The 16048-nt window shown below is 39.9% G+C and overlaps 1 protein-coding gene across 13 annotated transcripts in view; it reads right to left on the bottom strand.

Annotated features, from left to right (window-relative positions):
* The window catches only part of magi1b (membrane associated guanylate kinase, WW and PDZ domain containing 1b), a 115430-nt gene that overhangs the window by 44961 nt on the left and 54421 nt on the right, over nt 1–16048 (bottom strand). For all 13 annotated transcript variants that reach the window (XM_058080229.2, XM_078794860.1, XM_058080205.2 and 10 more), the window contains exons 3-4: nt 4183–4302; nt 2609–2851 (exon numbers count right to left, since the gene is read on the bottom strand). In XM_058080229.2, coding sequence (XP_057936212.2) covers nt 2609–2851; nt 4183–4302 — 363 coding nt within the window. The remainder of the gene's footprint in view (nt 1–2608; nt 2852–4182; nt 4303–16048) is intronic.

The raw sequence follows: 16048 nt of genomic DNA on the forward strand, positions 1-16048 counted from the left end.
AGGTTATACTGTAAATACACAAAATTCTCATGATAAATACCAACAATCATACAAGAGGCTTTACTACGTGTAACACTGCAAATCAAATCCATTTGCTGACTCAATTTAGGGCTCTTTCAGCCGACAACAGCTTGCCGTCGCCATGCGGCCATTCACTTAAATTAAGACCGCTGAGTGGGCAGTTCACACCTTGTAGCGTGGGGCCCGTGGAGTGCTATCACCTTGCTTCCTGTCTTCTCGGCCTCACACTTGACTGGCACCTCCGCAACACACGTAGGCACAGACGGCAAATAAACAACTTTTGCTCGCACCTCCGGAGAACACATTGTAAAAACAGATTAAGGCCGGGTCAACTATCTGACAGAGCCCGTTTGACCTACTGACGATAAATCGATGAAATAATACAAATATGCAGGGGTCTCAAACATGCGGCCCGCGGGCCAAATGTGGCCCGCAGGACACAAGTTTGAGGCCCCCGCCTTGATATGAAAGTTTAATGTTAGTGCGGCCCGCGCAAGTTTGATATGGATGCTGTATGGTATCATGTACCCAGAAAAAATTATTACGTTTGATTAATGTTCATGTTAAAGGTTAAATAACTGTTAATAGTTATCCTCCCTAGCCGTGTGGAAGTGGTAAGTTTTTGGCTATTTAAGTTTAAAGGAAATAACTTGAAGGCTACCGTTTAGGTCGCTAGCTCTCTAGTTTGCGAGTTAGCATGTGTCTCCAGACCCTGCAGTTGCGCAATATGTTGTAAATAAAAAGAGTATAAATGTGACTATAGTCGTGTTTTGTCATGTCTACAGGGCTCTAATAATGCTTTGTTCATTTTAATCTGAAAAAAATAATTTGTCTACCCACCAACTATATGTGGTTTCTAAAGTTTTTATTATTTTCTGTTTTATTATTATTATATTTATTTATTACTGATTGATTGATTTTCTTTAGTTTTGATTTGTTTATTTATTTTTCATCTTATTTTGTGCAGAAAAACAAAAATTAAGATATTTGAGAACAGTGGAATGTTTTATCAGAGCTTTTCTTGTAGAAAATCAAAACCAAAGCAAAGTTTATTCATTTTTCTGTTTTTAATAAATGCGTTTTTTTTGTTTTTTTTTTTTTTGGGAAAACCTGATTCGGCCCAGTCTCACCCAGACCGTAGCTCCAGTGCCCCCCAAGTAAATTGAGTTTGAGACCCCTGCACTAAGCAAATCGTCTCTCAGCAAGTAGTGATGACATCATTCAAGACTTAAATATGGAAGTGTGTGTGTGTGTGTGTCATTCAGACCGCTGCTTACAGCCAGATGGCAGTGTTTCATATTTTCGGGAAGATGATATTGCCAGAAGATGTCAAAGCGATAAATTCTCTTACTCACCAATGAAAGAAGCTTTTATCTCCTCACCAAAATGCTCTCCCACCACTTTTCTTTTTCTTTTCAAGCTTATCCTCCCTGGTTGCTTCTTCCTCTTTGTGGGATTTAAGACTTGCCCCCCCCCCATCCCAACCACTCCCTCTTTCTCTTTCATTTCTTGCCACTTTTCTGTGATCACCTCCCACTTTACCCACAACCACTCAAATTCCCCTACTGATTCCTCCTAAACAGAGCGGCGCCAAGATGAATCATATTCTAGTGTCACAGTCTACATCAGTGGTCTCAAACATGCGGCCTGCGGGAGGCCCCCACCTTGATATAAAAGTTTAATGTTAGTGCGGCCCACGCAAGTTTGATATGGATGCTGTATGGTATCATGTACCCAGAAAAAATTATTACATTTGATTAATGTTCATGTTAAAGGTTAAATAACTGTTAATAGTTATCCTCCCTATCCGTGTGGAAGTGGTAAGTTTTTGGCTTTTTTAAGTTTAAAGAAAATAACTTGAAGGCTACCGTTTAGGTCGCTAGCTCTCTAGTTTGCGAGTTAGCATGTGTCTCAAGACCCTGCAGTTGCGCAATATGTTGTAAATAAAAAGAGTATAAATGTGACTATAGTCGTGTTTTGTCATGTCTACAGGGCTCTAATAATGCTTTGTTCATTTTAAATCTGAAAAAAAATAATTTGTCTACCCACCAACTATATGTGGTTTCTTAAGTTTTTATTATTTGCCGTTTTATTATTATTATTATATTTATTTATTATTATATTTATTACTGATTGATTTTCTTTATTCTTGATTTGTTTATTTATTTTTCATCTTATTTTGTGTAGAAAAATAAAAAGTAAGATATTTGAGAACAGTGGAATGTTTTATCAGAGCTTTTCTTGTAGAAAATTGGAACCAAAGCGAAGTTTTTTTTATTTTATTTTTTTTTTTAATTAATGCGTTTTTTGGGGTTTTTTTTGGGAGGGGAAACCTGATGCTCCAGTGGCCCCCAAGTAAATTGAGTTTGAGACCCCTGGTCTACATGAAATAGACTATGGCATCTTTTTCTTAGGTTTGATGACGAAGACGTGTGGCATTATGCTGAAAATTAGCATCAAGCTAAGTACTGTATGTGTTTATATGGTATACTGTATAACCAGGACAATGTTAGATGTTTAAAGAAGCTCATGTTCAGATTGTTGCTCCAACTGCCATTCCCGATGCTCATATTCCTATGTGACGTACCTGTATAGTTACTGTTCATATCAGGGAGGTCCTCGTCGTCCTCCTGCTGCAGTTCTCCAGGCACTATTCCAGCATTGTACATGTCATTGTAGGACTTGCTGCGTCGGGGCGTGGAGTCTTGCGAGCCCGGCAGGCTACCACTGAGCCCGTCTGGCCGTGGGGCATCACCGCCGCTGCTGCTATTGCTAATCACTTTCCCACCGGGGGGCTGCACCGGCGGCTTGGGTGTCCCATAATAGTTTCCTAGGCAACAAACAAGAAGGCAGGGAGGTGGGATTTTGGGAGAGGGGGGGAGACAGAAAAGAAAAAAAGGGCATTTTAGTTTGAGGACAAAAGAGGAGGGGTCAAGGGGTTTTTTTTTTTTTTGTTAAGATTTTCCAAAGCCTTTGTATGCAAATAGAGATTTGTTCAGGCTGTCTGATGTCATCTGTTTTAGTGCACAAAGAGAAAACATTGTACTTGTGTGTGTTTTATCACTTATTTTCCATTATAAGGGCATTTTAATGCACTAAAAACTTTGTACTTATCTTTATAGCCTAAATCTAATAGAACGGGCTTACTACTAGAAAATCTACTAGAAAATCAATCGTGATGTACACTTTGATTCGATAAACCAAGCGGTCCCTTGAATAACGAACGTAACAGTTTAAGATGTAAACTGATGATGGTTTATTGTTGGACTCGGACTCAGACGGCTAAATTGGCAATTAAATAGGAAGTATTCTCATTTCACAATAAATCATCAATGCAATGCTTGATTGAATCAGGACCTCACAATTAATTTTACCCGGCTATCCGTCATTAAATGCTGGGAGAAATTAACACATTCAAATGTAATCCACTCTTTTTTTACTACATAACATCGGTTTAGTGCAGCCAGTTGCACCTTACTTGACTTCTTTTCAATATGTAACACACCAGAAAATGAAAGCACATATACTTTTATTGTGATTAGATCATTTGGCCAGCTTTAATTATAGGTTATCACATGGTTTGTCTGGTATCAGGCCAGGTATCATGCCCCCAAGTGTCAGTATCAGATACTGGCTGATACTGGCACGTGGGGGCATGATATTGGGCCTGATACCAGACAAACCATGTGATGATCTTATTATCACATACTATTTAATCATGAGCTTATTATTATTACTATTATTATTATTATTTAAATAAACCAAAACAAACACTGTGTTCACGCTCGTGCGCTGTTCTCTGATTGGTTGTTTCACGGGCACGACACCAGAGCAGCACGCTCTGACTGGACAGCTACGGGGGCTGATACTGGACATGGTTAAACTCTATATTTTATCAGTATCACTGCCCTGGGCTTTGACACAGTATCATTTCGGCCTTTTCCCGTATCATTCATGGGCGGTTTCTAGGGTACAGGGCCAATTAATACTGTAGTATGTGATAAGAAAGAAGATCAGCATCATCCCATTTAAAAAAAACTATACAATGGATCACGGTTTAGCATTCCAAGATGGAGAACAGTAAATGTGTCTCAAGTTATGTCTAGAAAAAAAAAATATATATATATATACCAAATCAAAAGGGCTGAGTTTAAAATGTACCTTCATATGTTCCTATTTCCAACAGGGTTCCGCTCTTCTCCAACTCCAGGAACTCCTCAACTGAGAGGAAGTTGTAATCCACACCAGGGACTTCTCCTTCACGAGGGGGTCGGGTTGTACCTGGGTATTCAGAAATAACTATGTGAGTACATAACAGACGGACAATTCGATTCAGACCATGAATATTACACCTCACCAGTTTATCACAACAGAATGTTACATTATCTCCGTGGAAGTAGTAATAATAATAATAATAATAATACATTTTATTTGTATAGCGCTTTTCAAGATACTCAAAGACACTTTACAGAAAAATGAAGTTGAATAAAGCAAGTAAACAGAATAGAAGACACACCAAAATACAGCATTCATTGATTAATACACAGTTAAAACATGAGTAAAAGCGCCGTTACTAGTAGTAGTAACGGTTACTACTACTAGTAACGCCGTTACTACTACTAGTAACGGCGCTGACTATATAAATGAAGTACCGTAGGAGCGTATTTGTGCATTACGGCAGTGTTGTGCAGTGTCTGTTTATATTATTTTTGACACCAATGCAGCGTGTGAAGTATCAACGTAGCACCTTCATGGGATGTTGCCATACTGTATGTCACGAGGTGCGAGTGCAGTTTGGCATTCACCTTTAACGACTGCTGGCAACCGGCCTGTGTGGTGTAAACACTTTAACAACCATGCCAATGGTTGCTCAGGACCTGCTCACACTAGGCCGTTAGTACCCTTGCGTGTTTGGACTTGGGTGTGATTCTCTCCTCCCTCTATTGGCCCACACTGGCCTGCGCTCACACTGTGCTGAGATTACCCTTACTGTGCAGTAAGGGGGGTGAGTGTGAGCAAATCAAGTGCTCCCTAACAGCCGTTCTTTACTTATAAAGAAACATGGTGTCAATCGTGTGGGACTTCAACGTTGAAAGACATTTTCAAAACAAGCAATCATCTTTTTTTTCCCAGAAACTACTACGCTAGTGAGGTGACTGCTCCAAATTCAACTACAGCTGCTCGTGTTGTGGCTGAACATGAGATCATGGAGAGGAGGAAACCGTTCACAGATGGAGCAACAAACATCACCTTTAGGCAAATTTAAGACTAATTCATCCATTACTGCTTGTCATCACTGGGGTCGAAGGTATGCTGGAGCCTATCCCAGCTGTCTTCAGGCTACAGGTGAAGTACACTGTGGACTGACCGCAATTTCACATTGTGTTCTGCGTCCTTGTTGTGTATTAGAGTTATACATTGTGCTCTGTTGTTGTATTTACTACTACTACCTGTAGTGTGAGTCAATGTGGAAGGCTAAATATGGTCCTGTTTGGCTCAGGGAGAATCCGCCCATTGTTTTCTGCGTTCTGATTGGCTGTAGTCTATCATCAATGCACCACTGTCCTGTGTCTTGTTTGCTAACGATCATAGTTGTATGATCGCTAGGGCGCCATTATGGAACACTGTAAATTAATCTTCAGTTCAAGGGGTATTACGAGGAAGAGTGACACACGACAGCAGGAGCAATATGCTTTAACAAGGATGTAAAAACGCTACAGAGGAGTGAATACGGGGAGTCACTTAAGAGCTTGATCATTAAAATTTTAATGAAATTTGAACTTTGAGAGTGTTTAAATGAGAAAATGATGGGTGATGGGTATATTTAATATACATAATAATTACAAAGAAATAACGTTGCCGAAAATGACTGTTTTCCAAAGTCAAAGCTCATGGGTGTGACTGGTCTTGTTTTGCATAAAACACATATCTGATAGCCCTGCTTTTACAGATGACTGAAGAAATGTAAAACATACGAGGATATTTAATTTTTTAATTCAATAACGATTCACTGGATAGTTATTTATTGATTCATTGTTGCAGTTCTACTGTAGTGATATACGGTAGTACATAGTATAGCGCCCCCCCCACCCCACGCCCCACCTGTCACCTCCCCACCCCCATCTCACAATCACTGTTACAACCGCGTTTGTAATAAGCTGGTAAAAATAGATGTGTGAGGATGGTGGGAGAGGCTCCCACTGCAACCATGTTCAGTGACACCAGTGATTAATCACAGACGTGTGGACGTAAACTCTACATTAGACTGAAGCGTGCAGCACATGCAGAGGCTTGGCTGACTTTTTCCACTTGCAGCAGCTCTAACGCTGCACCGTCACAATTAGCAGAGGGTCTGCTAAGGACAAATCACAAGAGTTAAGATATTGTTTCTCGCAAAATCCACATTGGTCCGTGAGAAAACTTTCAAAACGGCCAGCAGTTCAATGCCGGACACTTAACAGGAAGTGGAATTGTGACCAGTGTTTCAAATGGGATAAAAAAAAAAAGTGGAACCTTGGCTTAAAACCAGAAGCTTAGACAATGTCATCTCTATAGACTCTTAATTAATTCAATACCCCCCCACAAAAGCGCCATTGACCAAGCTGTTAAATAGAGTTTAGAGGAAAGACAGGTTGGGAGTCATGAGAGCCGGGCATAGAGGGATTCCTGCTGAGATGGACCTTGATGTGCCAAAATAAACCCTTCTTGGCTGCTAAATGTCAGGAAAAGAAAAATATTCCGAGTAGAAAAAAGGAATAATGTGACAACATCAAGCGCTTCAACACTATGTGAACTGCCATGGAAAGCTGTAACTGAAAGTGATGGTTAGCATGTTGGCCCCACAGTCAGGAGACTGGATGTTCTTCCTGTGCTTGGGATTTCTCCGGGTACTCCGGTTTCCTCCAAAAACATGCATGTTTGGTTAAATGGCGACTCTAAATTGTCGATAGGTGCGATTGGTTGTTTGTTTATATGTGCCCATGCGATTGGCTGGCGACCAGTACAGGGTGTACCCCTCCTGTTGCCTGAAGTCAGCTGGGATAAGCTCCAGCATACCACTGGGACCAATATGGGTGGGTAGCGTGTAAAAAAACATTCATTTTCTACCGCTTATCCTCATGAGGGTCGCGGGGGTGCTGGAGCCTATCCCAGCTGCCTTCGGGCGAGATGCGACTAGCCAATCACAGTGCACATATAGACAAACAACCATTCACACTCACATTCATACCTATGGACAATTTGGAGTGGCCAATTAACCTAGCATGTTTTTGGAATGTGGGAGGAAACCGGAGTACCCGGAGAAAACCCACGCATGCACGAGGAGAACGTGCGAACTCCACACAGAGATGGCCGAGGGTGGAATTGAACCCTGGTCTCCTAGCTGTGAGGGGTGCGCGCTAACCACTTGAACGCCGTGCAGCCCAGTATGTAGTTAAAAAAGAAAATATTATATGTTATGTTGTGGCTCAGGGAGTACTAATCTAATAGTACTTTATCAAAACATGTACCAGGCACAAAAACATTACGATTCATCAATTATCAAAGCCAATTTTAAGGTTCTGGATAGACAACGGGACAAGACAACCCATGCACGTGTCATACAACTACTGCAATACTACATTGACAATATACATACGCATATTTTAAAGTGTGAAGTTGAGACTGGTCAAGGACGAATCCTAACCCTAAATGTGATTTCCAAAGACATGCACTGTATGATAAGACTTGACTTTTAGTAGACACACTTTAACGGTAACCCGAAAGGGTCTTAAATGGACTCAGGGGGACTGACCTCCAGCGACATCCGAGACACACAAGACTCCAAACATCTTGCAAAGTGCACTTTTTGAGTCGCTTTTCAATGAACTGGAATTCTGTATAGTTCGACATTTCATGTGAAAATAAGTTATAACGCAGTAAAACGCAAAACCTGATGCATTATCGAAGACCTCTGTCATCTTTCTCACCATCAATCTATCCATCTATCCATCCTCGTGCACGTGGTTGGTAACATACAGGATGTAAAACTTATACACTCACTGACCTCTCATTCAAGGCCTTTCAGACTAAGCTGGGACTTAATGGATTGTTGACAGTTCCTTTCATCCCGGACGACAACCTTCGTGGATAACCTGTATCTCTGTAAAGCACTAATGGCATTAAAATGTGAAAATTGGAATTATCCATAAAATATTATGGACACTTACCATTTTACTTGGGTGGCTATTTATCAATCGTAATGTTATTTTAAATACCACTGCAGAGCGCTTACATAAATAAGATATTACAGTGCAGGATTACACAAATGGGATTGTGATTTACATCAATTCCACTGCAAAAAAAAAAAAAAAAAAAGCTACTTCACTTACATCTCAACAGCAGAAGGAATTTGAATTGTTTGAATAAGTATTCTTCGGTTGCACAATTATGCATACCAAATATGGGATGGCATCACTTCCATCTGAAGGCACAGCACGCTTGAGTGAACAAAGCATTGACAGTCAATAAGAATAAAAAAGCTTGAGGAGACAATAGTCAACAAGCTCAGCTGCTGTTTTGATTCCGAGAGTTTTATACCGTGAAAGACACAGGACGAGGTGTTATGGTAAAAAAAAAAAAAAAAAGGCATTTTTCCCCCCCACCCAAAAATTCACTTATCGGAAACCAATTAACCGTGACAAATGAGGGAGGGATTACGATATTTTTGCCCAAGGGGTCTTCAACCTTGGCTGTGTTCGAAACTGCATACTTAGTACCTACTACTCATACTAACTCTCTGAGTATGCACTGTGTGATTTTTGAGTATGAGAGAAGTTCCCGGATGCAAACTGCAATGGCCAGAAATGTATTACTAGTCACACTTAAATTACCCAGGATGCAACACAACGTCACCACAAAAAAAAAAAAGGTTGGCTAAACACTGAGCAGCAGGATGGACCAAACGAGCGGGTCAAGCAGGATATACTACGAGTTGGTTCGCTTCTTGTTTTCAAAGTAAAAGCAGTGATTTATCACTATGGTTTTTTTGTATGAGAAAAGTAAGGGGGTGTTTTATTTTGTTTATTTTGTTTATTTTTTATAAACGTTGGTATTTGGACAAATAAATGGCACACTCTAACGGCCACTTTCTCGCCCGATTTATTATTTTTTTTAAATCTCAATAAAGTAATGTATTTAAAGAGCGAAAGTGAAATCAACTTCAGACTGTTGATTTTGGCCCGGGTATGAGTGCAATGCATTGTGGGTTATCATGCGCCAAAGGTACTGGTTGGAGACCCCTAGCTTAGCTTGTTAGCTTGGGTGCCTCATGCGAATGCTAATGTTGTTGTGGTTCCTTATTACGTGTGTTGACAGTATAACAAGGTACACACACAGTGATACACAACGTGAGGATAGCGTTTACTCGCCAAAGATGTCTTATCGTGGTTGTAGTTTGTAGAGTACTACTGCAACATCTCAGTTTATAATTGCACAGGCAGTATTTATACTACTAGTTATTGTTTCCTGATTAAACATACTGATATGAATGTGCTTTTAATAATAAGTATACTAATTGTATGGAAATGCGCAATATACAGTGAAGAAAATAAGTATTTGAACACCCTGCTATTTTGCTATTTCTCCCACTTAGAAATCATGGAGGGGTCTGAAATTTTCATCGTAGGTGCATGTCCACTGTGAGAGAGATAAACTAAAAAGAAAAATCCAGAAATCACAATGCATGATTTTTTAACAATTTATTTGTGTGATACAGCTGCTAATAAGTATTTGAACACCTGAGAAAATGAATGTTAATATTTGGTACAGTAGCCTTTGTTTGCTATTACAGAGGTCAAACGTTTCCTGTAGTTTTTCACCAGGTTTGCACACACTGCAGGAGGGATCTTGGCCCACTCCTCCACACAGATCTTCTCTAGATCAGTCAGGTTTCTGGGCTGTCGCTGAGAAACACGGAGTTTGAGCTCCCTCCAAAGATTTTCGATTGGGTTCAGGTCTGGAGACTGGCTGGGCCATGCTAGAACCTTGATATGCTTCTTACGGAGCCACTCCTTGGTTTTCCTGGCTGTGTGCTTCGGGTCGTTGTCGTGTTGGAAGACCCAGCCACGACCCATCTTCAATGCTCTGACAGAGGGAAGGAGGTTGTTCCCCAAAATCTCACAATACACGGCCCCAGTCATCCTCTCTTTAATGCAGTGCACTCGTCCTGTCCCATGTGCAGAAAAACACCCCCAAAGCATGATGCTACCACCCCCATGCTTCACAGTAGGGATGGTGTTCTTCGGATTGTACTCTTCATTCTTCTTCCTCCAAACACGCTTATTGGAATTATGACCAAAAAGTTCTATTTTGGTCTCATCTGACCATAAAACTTTCTCCCATGACTCCTCTGTATCATCCAAATGGTCATATGCAAACTTAAGACGGGCCTTGACATGTGCTGGTTTAAGCAGGGGAACCTTTCGTGCCATGCATGATTTCACATCATGACGTCTTAGTGTATTACCTACAGTAACCTTGGAAACGGTGGTCCCAGCTCTTTTCAGGTCATTGACCAAGTCCTGTCGTGTAGTTCTGGGCTGATTCCTCACCTTTCTTAGAATCATTGAGACCCCACGAGGTGATATCTTGCATGGGGCTCCACTCCGATTGAGATTGACCGTCATGTTTAGCTTCTTCCATTTTCTAATGATAGCTCCAACAGTGGACCTTTTTTCACCAAGCTGCTTGGTAATTGCTCCGTAGCCCTTTCCAGCCTTGTGGAGGTGTACAATTTTGTCTCTGGTGTCTTTGGACAGCTCTTTGGTCTTCGCCATGTTACAAGTTCAAGTCTTACTGATTGTATGGGGTGGACAGGTGTCTTTATGCAGCTAACGACCTCAAACAGGTGCATCTGATTCAGGATGATACATGGAGTGCAGGTGGACTTCTAATGGGCAGACTAACAGGTCTTTCAGGGTCAGAATTCTAGATGATACACAGGTGTTCAAATACTTATTTGCAGCTGTATCACACAAATAAATTGTTAAAAAATCATGCATTGTGATTTCTGGATTTTTCTTTTTAGTTTATCTCTCTCACAGTGGACATGCACCTACGATGAAAATTTCAGACCCCTCCATGATTTCTAAGTGGGAGAAATAGCAAAATAGCAGGGTGTTCAAATACTTATTTTCTTCACTGTACATGACTTGGGATATGGTAATGGTAATGGTTTTATTTCATTTGAACATGCATCAGATTACAATTGAGTGCATCCCATAATCAGTTCACAGTTCCACTTGTCCAAAAGGAGTAGGAAGAAGCAAAGCTTATTAAATCCTACCCCTCCATCTGGTACTTTTACAATCAGTAACTGTTACATTTGTTCACTTCCTGCTTTCCATAATACAGTTTAAGGTTGTTGTTTTTTTTTAAATAATGTATCTTGTACCGTATGTTCAAACTAGGTATGTACAGTGTATATACTGTATACAAGGATAAAATGGACCGCATAAACGATAATGTACTTTGGGATAGGCAATACATCCGTTGTGTGCAGGAGGAACTCCTTCAAACTGGACACCCTCCATGCTTCTGCTGTGGTTAGAAGCAGCGACAATAAACAGCGACAAAGAACACCCCATACTACTGGAGCATTGCGACAAACTGCCGTGAGGGACAGGGTCTAATGCCTTTCTCCAAGTTCCCCAATGTGGACACATTGTGAGCAAACGCCCCCTACACCTTCCTGTACCCTGGCGAGTTCCGGACTCAGACTGTGAACCCTCCAATAACCACTTAAAAGAGGGACAACCATCCCAGTCTGCAGAAGAAACACACACCGACTCACAACAACCTTTCAATTATAATTGCATTCGATTTTATGAATAGCATATGGCTTTATTTACTGCTAACAATAATATTGTCTGCAAGTGTATGTTTTCATTGTATATATTGATTATATTCTCCTGGAAGTCCCAAAACAGCACAATCATACCGTAGCCAAGCATTGCGATGGCGTCTGGTGATAAGCATGTTCAATCCACAGTTAAATCAAAATCCCATTCTCAACTCATTGAAACAAAGAGCCTTTAATTCCACCGGGATGTCTCTCAAACCACAATCAATAACTTTTAAATTTCCTCTCGCAGGATTAATAAAATACATCTGTCTGTCGATCCGTCTATCTCTGCATAGCTGGTTGCCTTTCTTTTAGGGCTGTAACTAACCATTATTTTCATTATCGATTCGTGGAGTCATCAGTTAGGGCTTAACAGAACCAAATCAATATGAACCAAACACAAACAGTTAGTGGTTTGGTCCGCAAACATATCAGAAAAGATGCTGATTACTGTTTTTCAACAACAAAGCTGATAGGAATTTAAAAAAATATATTAATCAAAACACCAAAATAACTGTTGATTAGTTGTATAATGAATGATTCAATGGTTAATTGCGACAGCTCCACTTTGTTAGTTATCAGTTTACCCATACAAGCAATTGAGTGAAATACAATGCTTCCGGTTCATATTCCGGCCATGGTTGTAAGATATTTGTGTTGCTGATGTACAAACGGCTTGAATAAGTATCATCAAACAAGATTTACTATGCAAGTTACTCAATAATATAAAAACTCTTTCCTGGGCAGATAAAGACATTCATGTTAGTATTTTCTATTAATGATTTCCTGTCACGCTAGTGTTGTTCAATACAGTCACAGTTATGACTTTAACAAAATGATGCCATTACTCAAATTCCCAAATGAAATAAAATGTATTTAAACTTTTCATGTTTTTTTTTCTCCAAGCAACGCTTTCATTGGCAAACAGATCCAAGCATCTCATCTATATTTAACTCCGAGGACTATTTTAGGAGAGCGTATGGCCTTGTAGATGTGCGACGGATTCACAGTAGTAAGATTCCCACAATTTTGATGGTAAGGAATGACTTGGGAGTAACAGCATAATGCAGATGATGATGATGATGATGACAGAAGAAAGTCAATCAAATTCGACAAGTAAACTAAATTCATGCCAATTGTTATGAAAAACAACAGACAACATATTTTAGAGTAGCCAGCTAAGAAGAAAAAAAACGGTGCCCAAGGACGATAGATGCTCATGCATGCATGCATGCATACAACCACAACCCAGCTTCCCAAAATAATCATGTGTAGCATAAAACATTAAAAACACAATACATATATGCTTATTTTCCCTATTGAATCCCCCTTGCAAAAGGAAAAAAAAGGCCCTCAGGCATGGCCTTGCATTTTAGCTGCGACCTACATTTGATCCCATCCTCAAGGACAATGTCGGACACGACTCCTTGGACAAAGTCGCGTTCATTTTTCTTGCTATCCTTGTCTGATCCGTTCTGCAATTCTTCTTCTTTCTTAATTTCAAAAGTCGCCAGGCAACCCGACTCGTACACCTTTCTAAAATTAGTTCCAGGCTTCCTTTTCCTTTTGCGAACTCCAAAACACCCACAAGACGTCAGAGAAAAAAGGCTAAACATGTCCATATGTTTGGAATTCAAAAGAAAATAGAAATCCAGATCAGTGTGTCCAAACATTCTGGAATTTCAGTTGCACGAGCCGGAGCAGGAAAATTGCAAGCCGACATTGACATCAATATCCTTTAACATCCAATCCATCAGATTTAAAACCATATCCAAACATCTTGTTATGGATAAAAGCCGTCATAGATAAGACAGAGATCCCTGTGTGACATTGACACTGTGAAGTAAACAAGGGAAGATACTTTTAGTCTTTCAAAAGACTTCCAATATTTGCCAAATAAACCTGGAGGAGGGCCTCAGAATAACCCCAGGGTTCCCAAGACAATTAATGCTCGACTCCACCCAAAATAAGGTCATTGGCCTTGGAAGAGAAGGTCTGGTTCATCAAAAAGGCGTTAAGAGTTCCCAACTCAAACCTGCTAACCATGTTCTTATTGATGTTGACTAATAACGTTACATAATTCTAAAGTTAAAACTAGTTCAAGGTTCATTTATTGTTTCTGGAGACGGATTTATATGCATATGCAGGTATGAATTAAAAATAATACAGTTAAAACACAGTATTGTCTTAAAGCTACAAAACAATAAAAAAAGATGTGCCACTTAATTCTTAAATGAGACCTATGATGTTTTTTCCACTTTTCTGACCTATAAATATGTTGTATTGCTGTGTTAAACTAGTTTTGGATACCTATGTATTACTCTAAAACCGAGTTATACTGACGTCAATGCGATCCGGACTTCCTTATACAAGCTACAGATTGCCAGCACTCAGTAAAAAGCGGAGCTATGTATCCGGAAGTCCTCGGGAGGGCTTGGGAATGTGACCAATAACAGTCCGCTGTATTATGGGTGTACCTATAAAAGGGCAGGGGGTGGAGTAAATTCAACAGACCGCTTGGATCGGTAGGAGGTCCATGGAAAAACTACAGAAGAGGTGCAGAATCTAGAAGATCTAGAAAGCTTTCTGTGCAGTGTATCGTGTGTAGAGTCCGCAACACAATAAAAAGTACATAATAGGTCTCCTTTAAATAGCTCTGCCATTTTTCTCATAAATTCATACATTTCTGGTGACACGTAAAAAATAAAAGATTTGGTGGTACCCGTCTTCCTGCTGTGTAGATTCTGTGCATACATTATAATTATAATCCGATACAACTCTGTACAATAAATACAGATATATAAACGACTAGTGAAGTCGAGCTCTCAAAGAAAACAGCATAAACTTAATCACTCATTGAATTAAGATGAGGCCCGAGAATATTTTAACATTAGGAAAAAAAACATGAAAAACGAGTCTGTCAGGCTCTAAACACAACACACCGATCCGATCGAAAAAACAAGCCATTTAGGATGTGCCTGAATGCTGTGGATTTTCATTTATACAAAACAAACAGTTCCGTTTTATTTTGAAATTCTGTAGGTTCAACTTTATAGAGGATTGAACTGCATTGACATTTGTAATGCTTTAAAACAAGCCTGCATGTTAAATAGTACGTATGAAAGTATGTCACAACCTAAACATAAGAAAAAAAATAATGCCACTGTGCCACCATTAAAAAGTAGGTCATCCTAAATGTATTTTGCAATGATTAATTATCATAATTTTTTCTCTAAATAGGTACATCGTTTCTTAATCAGTTTGTATGCAAGCATTCAGGTCATGACTTATTCGAAAGAGTGCATTGTAAGTACTTTGTGATATGGACGGTAGCGCTCACAAACCTGCAACAATACTCGAGCAAAAAGCTTATTACAATTGTACCAACTGGCTTGGGTTCTTAGCAATGAGCAATTTATTCCATTTGTTGACTTGTCACTGTAAATCAAAACATAGTATTGGCAGCTAATCACGCTAAGGAAACTGCTCTACCGAGATGGGCTACAAGGGTTCCATTCATTGGAGGGATCCTTCCCTAAACATGAGCAATGAAATGCATCACTCGACCGCATCACTCGCAGTGGAGTTGTTGATTGATGCCATTTGTATCCTGCGCTAGGAAGACCGTCAAAAGTGAAAAAGACTTGTTGGCTCATAATGGCTGCTAAAATATCAACCAAAGTGTTGAAGTATTTTGAAAAGGTTAAATATAACCCCAGATGTCTTATACGTATATGATATAACAACCCACAGTGTATCAATTAAAACAAGGATGGCTGTAGCATCATTCATTTTATATCCCAACAGTAAAGAAAGGAAATTAGGCTGCTAATTGACAGTTTTGGCAAGTTGTTGTTTTCCAAGCCGTGCAATTTCGTTAATAAGACTGTAAATAAATGTACTCTGAAAAAAAACAACCAAATGTCTTCAATATATTCTACATTTCATATCAATTTTATAACTGTACATATCGGACTGGGGCACGGCGGTCTAGTGGTTAGCGCGCAGACCTCACAGCTAGGAGACCAGGGTTCAATTCCACCCTCGGCCATCTCTGCGTGGAGTTTGCAGGTCTCCCCGTGCATGCGTTGGTTTTCTTCGGGTACTCCGGTTTCCTCCCACATTCCAAAAACATGCTAGGTTAAT

This window comes from Doryrhamphus excisus, linkage group LG11 (genome assembly GCF_037039965.1).
Source record: "Doryrhamphus excisus strain RoL-2023G ecotype Guam linkage group LG11, RoL_Dexc_Guam_v1.1, whole genome shotgun sequence".
NCBI lineage: Eukaryota > Metazoa > Chordata > Actinopteri > Syngnathiformes > Syngnathidae > Doryrhamphus > Doryrhamphus excisus.